At 59.1% G+C, this 7,100-nt stretch overlaps 1 protein-coding gene across 1 annotated transcript in view; it reads right to left on the bottom strand.

Moving 5' to 3' along the window:
* Positions 1-2,750: 2,750 nt before the first annotated feature.
* GSG1L (GSG1 like) overlaps positions 2,751-7,100 on the bottom strand; it is a 153,308-nt gene continuing 148,958 nt past the window's right edge. Inside the window, exon 6 of the mRNA XM_008061177.1 lies at positions 2,751-3,232. Coding sequence (XP_008059368.1) covers positions 3,135-3,232 — 98 coding nt within the window. The 3' untranslated portion in view covers positions 2,751-3,134. The remainder of the gene's footprint in view (positions 3,233-7,100) is intronic.

The following is a 7,100-nucleotide window of genomic DNA, read 5'->3' as shown; positions in this document are numbered from 1 at the left end:
AGGCGTGGTGTTGGACGTGCACGCCGGAAGCCAGCAGCCAGCGCCTCCCTCGGTGGTCCGTGCAGGGGAGCTGGGAAAGCTATTTGTCTCTGGGGGCTCACCTGGGGACCTGCTGCCTCCAAGCCAAGTGCCGCCTGTCACCTCCAAGAGTCAGGCAGGCAGTGGCATTTGCTCCCTGCAAGAAGACAGCTCTCACAGTTGCTCTCAGCGACCCAGCCTGCCTGGAAATGCTTGCTTTTGTCTAGCCAGCAGCCTTCTCGCGGCAGGTTCCGTGCGACTGAGGCAGCTTGTTCTCAGCCCCTGCCCAGGAGGTGCCCAAAAGGAGACAGGAAGCCGAGTGGCCCTGTGAGCCTGCCACCTCGTCCCCTTCCCTCGTGACAATGGCCCTCACTCAAGCCACCCACATTTTATCATCACATTCCACTTGCACGATTATTTATTTGATATTTTTCTTTAAGCCGACTCTTTCTTTTTACTTAAACGCCTATGTTGGTTTCATCCTAAGCAATAACGCCTGTGAAATCACAGCCCTACTGTGCCCATGATACATTTTTTTCTAATACATGTTTACATAAACACAACAATTAAAATAGATTAGAGCCTCGCCCGCTTGTCTCCTAAAGCCATCTTCTGGGCCTCCTGTGGCCACTTGCCAGCTTCAAACACACCCGGTGAGAATGAGAGCTCCAAATACCTGGCGGCCCAGGACAGATTCCTGTCAACACGCCGGGCCCATTCCCAGGCCCCGAACTCCTTGTCCTGACGTCAAGGCCTCAGCAGCTGGGCCCCAAGCCCTCTCCCAGGCCCATGTCCAGCCCCACCCGGTGGGTCCTCGGTGTTTACCGAACAAGTGAACCGTGGATGGACAAATCTCTCATGTGAGTGAATGCACAAATGAACGAATGAGCAACACCTCCACCTGGCTGTCCCCTGGGCCCTGAGACTCAAGACATCTGGACCAGGATGTCTCCACCTTCCTCACCCCCCGCCTGCCCCCATAGCTGCAAGGCATTGCCAGCGTCCCCCTCCTCCCAGGTCAGCCCATCCCTGCCCATCCACTCCCCGCTGCCGGGCTCCTGCTCTCTGCTCTCACAGAGCTGCGGGGGTGAGGAAGGGAGACGGGCCACCTGCTTCCATCCCTGCCCGGCTGGGCGGTCTTCAAGAACGCACACCTGGGCACATCCTGCCCTGCTGCCAGCCTCTCGCTGCGTCCGCCTTGGGACACGAGGGTTCCAACCCTTCCGACCTGGCTCCACCCCCGTGGTGGCCTGACCCGCTTCTCCCCACACCCGCCTTCTGGACGTCGCCAAGTCCCACAGGTCCTCCCTTCGCCAGCTCTCGCCTGCCCGATGCCTTGGCCACCTTCGTGTCTTGGAATACACGCCTTTTCCCAAGAAGGCTCCCCCGACCGCCACCGGCTCCCGCGCCGCCTGGCCGGCGCTGCCTTTGGACCCCACAGCCCAGCTTCCCCTCACTGTCACTGTCGCGCCCGCAAAGCCCCGCTCCACACGCCGGGCTGGGTTCCGCATGCTCCCGGCTCACGCGGTCCTCCCACAGCCTCAAGAGGCCGGCATGATGACGGTCCCATTTAATGGAGGCGGAAACGGAAGCACAGAGAGACAGAGTAGCTGGCCCAAGGTCTCAAGTGGAGGAGGTGACATCTGAACCCAGGTCGTCTGGCCCCAGAGTGGGGCCCCACAGCCCTTAGCGACAACAGACGCCCGCGCCGGACGCTCCAGCATCCCAGCTCAAGGGCCTACCGCCGGGCTGGCGCACGGTCCATGCACGATGAATCACAGCCGTGGACAGACGGATGCAGCAATGGGTGGCTGAAGAATGGGGGGGTGGGTGGATGGACGGACGGGTAATGCACGGCTGGGGGATGGAGGGATGGAGGGGTGGACGGACGATGAGGGGTGGATGAACGCCAGACGGGGGACGGGTGGATAAGCAGAGAATGGATGGAAGATGGGGGGATGGGTGGAGGGCTGATGGATGGACGGATGGGGAACGCGAGGGTGGATGACGGAGGGTGGATTGGTGGGCGGGGAAGCAGCGAGGGGAGGGGTGGTGAATAGATGGGAGGACGGCTGGTGAACGAATGAAGGGGCGGGTTATGGGCGGACGGTGGGTGGGTGGTGGGTAGACGGATAACGGAGAGACAGATTGTGGGTGATGGGTGGCCGAAGGGATGGACGGCTACAGAAGACAGGTGTGTTCGGTCTGGGGGAAAGCTCCAGAAATCCTTCTGGGAAGGGATAGGGCCTCTGGGGAGATGCCTGAGCTGGGAGCCAGGAGTCCTGGTTCAAACCTCAGCTCGGCATGCAGGATCTCAGCCATCTGAGGCAAGTCCCTTTGTCTCCGTGACCCCAAGTCCCCTCATCTCTGCAATAGGAACCTGTTTCCCGGGCATCTAACCTGGGGTTTCAGGTGCCGGTGCCCCTGGACACAGGGTCAAGGGTCCGCATGGGGGCAGGTGCGATGGTGTTGCTCCCAGGAGGAACATGGCTTCTCCACCCTCCCGGCTCAGGGCTGGGCTTGGGGGCTGGCTCTTGCCCACCCTGGGCTTTCCGCTTGCCTGGCCCCGCCTTGCCCGCCCTCGGGAGCCCACAGCAGCCCTGCCGGCCTGTGCCCAGCCCCCTCCATCCCCCAGCGTCCCGCCCTGACCTCGGCACTCACTGCTCTCACCTCAGCCTCCTGGAGGGGCAGCCACAGCCCAGGCAGCAACTGGCCTCCACACACCGCAAGAAGACAGGTTCAACAAGCATTTATTGAGCCCCTGCTGTGTGCCTGCTGTGCAACGCCCCTGCGGTGCCAGCGCCGTGCCCCTTCTTCGGGAACCCGCTCCCTGCCCTGCAGGGCTCTGCCCCTCTGGGCACAGGTAACTTGCCCAAGGTCTCACGTGGAGGAGGTCCTGGCTGGCATGGGCGCCAGGCATTCAGCGGCCAGTGTCCGTGTCCCCCAATCCCTTGGGCCTGCCCTGGGCGGCGGTGGGCAGGCGGGTCTGGTGTCTCCGGCACAAGCCAGCTGAGTCCACGGCGCACAGGCCGGAGGTCCGGGTGCCAGACCGGCGTCTTGCGGCAGGTGACCGTGCCAGCGGCGGCCTGAGGTCCCGGGCCAGGCCGGGGTCTCAGTCACACCCAGTGCCCCAGGACCCAGCACTGGCGGTTCAGCTCTGGCGCCTCCTGGGCCGAGCTCCGGGGCCAGGAATCCCCCATGTGTGGCTGGTGTCCTGCCGGGAGACAAGGGGTCAGCGCGCGACGGCCTTCCCTCTAGCCCCTGCCCCTCCCGCACCCATCACCCTCCCACCCACAGGCCCTATCTGCCCTCCCGCCTGCTCCCCATCCCCAGCCCTCCCCACTGGCCGCCACTGTGTCTCCACACCACCCACCCACACCCACACTCCACCCTCCCAACAGCCCACTGTGGGACCTCCACCCTCCACCCACCGACCTCATGTTGCCCGGCTTCCCACGCCGGCCTGCTCCCCGCCCCTCTACCCCCCTTCCGCCCCCACCCTGGGGGACCCACCCACCCTCACCCACCCACCCTCACCCACCCTCCCCCACCTTCCCCCACCCTCTCCCACTCAGCCACCCTGCAGCCCTCTCTCCAGCGCGCCAGCCGCTCTCCTCCAGGCAGGCCTCCCGGGGTCGCCATGTGCCCAGCAAGAGGGAACGCCTCCCTGGCCCCCAGGCCTTCCCGGACCCCGGGAACGGCGAGTGGTGCCCATGTGCCCACACTGACTTGGCAACTCTCTGGGCGCTAAGACGACGGGCAGAGACTCTGCCCCGCCCTGGCCACCCCTTAGTGGCCCAGGTCCCTCCTCATCCACTGTCCCCACTCTGTGTGTTTCTCGATGCTTGGGAGAGCACTGCCCTGTCCTCTTCCCTCCACTGTCTCTTCAGTCCTAGCATGCCAGAAGCACTCCCCTCTCACATTGTGACCAGCCTGAAACGTCCTTGTCCCTACTGCCTAATCAAAGCCTCAAGACCCAGCTCAAGTTCCGCCTCCTCCAGGAAACCCCCCTGCCATTCCCCCTCCCCCAGTCCTCGGGAATCTCCCTCATCTCATAGCTCCCATGCTGAGCAGCACACTCCTCCAGCTTCATCCCACTAGATCCAGAGCCCAGGAGAGTGATGGTTGAGCCCGGAGAATCAATGGAGGTGGAGCTAGAAGGGGGAAAACCAGGGGCCCAGATTGGCAGGATGGGCGGGGAGGGGCGGAGGGAGGATGGATAAACCAGCAGCTACCGACCACGTGCAGCTCCAAGCACCCCCGCTGGAGTCTACGCTTACGCAAGCCCATAGGGTAGGGTCTATCCATTTCACAGATGAGGAAGCTGAGGCCCTGCAAGGAGAAGTGGCTGCCTCGGATGCTCAGCAATAGTGGAGCCGCAACGAACCCTTTCTTCCTGACCCCAGGCTTCAGTGTTAAGGGAAACGTGTCCAGGCCATCTCTGTTTTCTACTCTGAGCTCCAGCGGATATTCTCACACTTATCCTGCCTTAGGGTCTCACGGGCTCAGGTGGGGATCTCTGGTGAAGCCAGGCTCCTGCTTGCATGCCTCTAAGGACGGGGAGCTCACTGCTCTCCCTTCATCCTCACATCCTAGCAACGAGGCTGGAAGGGGCTGGAAGGGACAAGACCACGGGGGAGATGGCTGCACCAAGAGTGTGGGAGGGGCGGGCTTTGGGGGCTTTGGCACCCCCCCCACTATTTCTTAAAAATATTCTTTAATGTGTTTTGCAAATATAACCATATTTTTTAGAGGGGCGGTAAACATTTTGCAAATGTGGTGGAATCATTTGGCCTTCGAAAAACAAAGAACATTTAATTCAGCCCCCCCATCGTAGAAACAGTTGCATTCTTTGGAAGTTCTTGAGGCCAGGCTAAAGGTGTAGGGGATTCTTTTTTAAATCTAGAAGCAAATATTTCATGCACAGAAAGGTCTGATTGTTTTTCTCAATAAGCATTTAGAAAAGACAGAGACAACCCTTACAGTGGCCCCAGGCCAAACCATCGAGAGTTTACTGGAACAGACAGAGAGGGATCAGGTATAAATATATATATATATTTTAATATATATATATATTGAGTTGGAGTCTCACTCTGTCTCCCAGACTGCAGTGCAGTGGCCGCTCCCGGCCACCACAGCCTCGACCGACCTGCTGGGCTCCAGCGATCCTTCTGCCTCAGCCTTCCTAACACGCCCGGCTGATTTTTGATTGATTGTAGAGATGAGGTCTCACGTACCCAGGCGGATCTCGAACCCACGGGCTCAGGCAATCCACTCACCTCAGCCTCCCAAAGGCGTGGGAATTTTAAGGAAAAAGAAAGGCCGTGATCTCCACCCTTTATTGAGTTAAAATCAGGCTTTCTGTCCCCTGGATCCGGAGGCAAGTCACCGAGGGCTGGGGGAGGCTTGGGGCCCAGAGCCCCAGAGTGTGTGTGTAGGGAGGGAAGCACCTACCAGCCTCCTAGGGTGCCCCCTACCCACTTCCCGTCTCTTCCAGCCCCTTCACTTGGGGGCCAGTCGCCAGCCAGAAAAAAGGCCTTGAGCTTCGAATTAGGACTCCCGATTCAGAATGTCTGTGAGGTGGCCCAAGACGGCGCCAATCACAACCGTGAGGAACATGGGCTCTGGTCTTCCAACACGTTCAGGGAAACCGAAAATCTGGATTTCAGAATAACACTTCCTCGCTTTCAAATGATGGAAATTAAGGCTTTAAAAATATTTCCGGCTGGGCTCGGTGGCTCAGCCTGTAATCCCGCACCTTGGGAGGCTGAGGTGAGTGGATTGCCTGAGCCCGCGGGTTCGAGACCTGCCTGGACAACTTGGCGAGACCTCATCTCTACAATAAATCAAAAAATTAGCCGGGTGTGGTAGCGCTACTTGGAAAGCTGAGGCGGAAGGATCACCGGAGCCCAGCAGGTCGAGGCTGCGGTGGCCGGGAGCGGCCACTGCACTCCAGTCTGGGCGACAGAGTGAGACTCCAACTCAAAAAAAAAAAAAGAAATATTTCCAGCAGTCTGTGGGCCAAGTCATTCTCTCAGGCTGGACTCAGAGAGGCTGCTTCATGGCCCCTGACTATCTCCCAGTCTGTCTTCATCTCACGACTGTCCCATGGGCCTTGCATACCCTGGTACTTTGACTGGGAGCACCCTTCCCTGCTCCCTGGCTCTTCTTTCAAATGCTGCCTCCTCCAGGAAGCGTTAGGCAGCACTTCTCTCCTGTGCTTCATCCTGGGGCTCCCAGCACCCCCCAACCCACCCCAATCTGGCCCAAGCAAGCTCTGAGCTGGCTTTTTTTAAACAAATGAAGAAATCGCAGAAGAGGAGGCAGAAGTGATGTCTGAGCTTGGAGGTGGGCTCTGCCCGCCTTGCTGGCTCTGAGATTCTGTACATTATAAAGAGGCGCCTGTGTGAACAGACACTTCTCAGAGGAAGACGTACGTCCAAGCAGTCAAGAGACAGATGAGAAAATGCTCAACCTTAGTAATCATCAGAGAAACGCAAATCTGAACTACAATGAGATTCCACCTCACCGAGCCACCGGTCAAGATGGCTGTCATTAAAAAGTCAAAACACAACAGGTGCTGGCGAGGCTGCAGAGAAAAGGGGGCGCTTCTACACTGCTGTGGGAACGTAAGCTAGTTCAACCTTTGTAGAAAGCCGCGTGACTATTTCTCATAGAACTAAAACCTGGTCTTCCATACAATCCAGCGATCCCACTTCTGGGACGATACCCAGAGAAGCATAAATCTCTCTACCAAAAAGACCTGCACACACGTCTGTGGCAGCATTATTCACGGGAGCAAAAACATGGAACCAACCCAGATGCTCATTGAAAATGGACTGGATAAGCCGGGCTCAGTGGCTCAGCCTGTAATCCCGTGCCTTTGGAAGGCTGAGGTGAGTGGATTGCCTGAGCCCGTGGGTTCGAGACCTCATCTCTACAATAAATCAAAAAATCAGCCGGGCGTGGTAGCGCATGCCTGTAATTCTGGCTACTCGGAAGGCTGAGGCGGAAGGATCGTGGAGCCCAGCGGATCGAGGCTGCGGTGGCTGGGAGCAGCCACTGCACTCCAGTCTGGGCGA

Source organism: Carlito syrichta, unplaced genomic scaffold (genome assembly GCF_000164805.1).
Source record: "Carlito syrichta isolate Samal-C Ts95f unplaced genomic scaffold, Tarsius_syrichta-2.0.1 Scaffold305129, whole genome shotgun sequence".
Taxonomy (NCBI): domain Eukaryota; kingdom Metazoa; phylum Chordata; class Mammalia; order Primates; family Tarsiidae; genus Carlito; species Carlito syrichta.
Note: the sequence above shows the minus strand (reverse complement) of the source record. Positions and strands in the feature narration are given on the sequence as shown.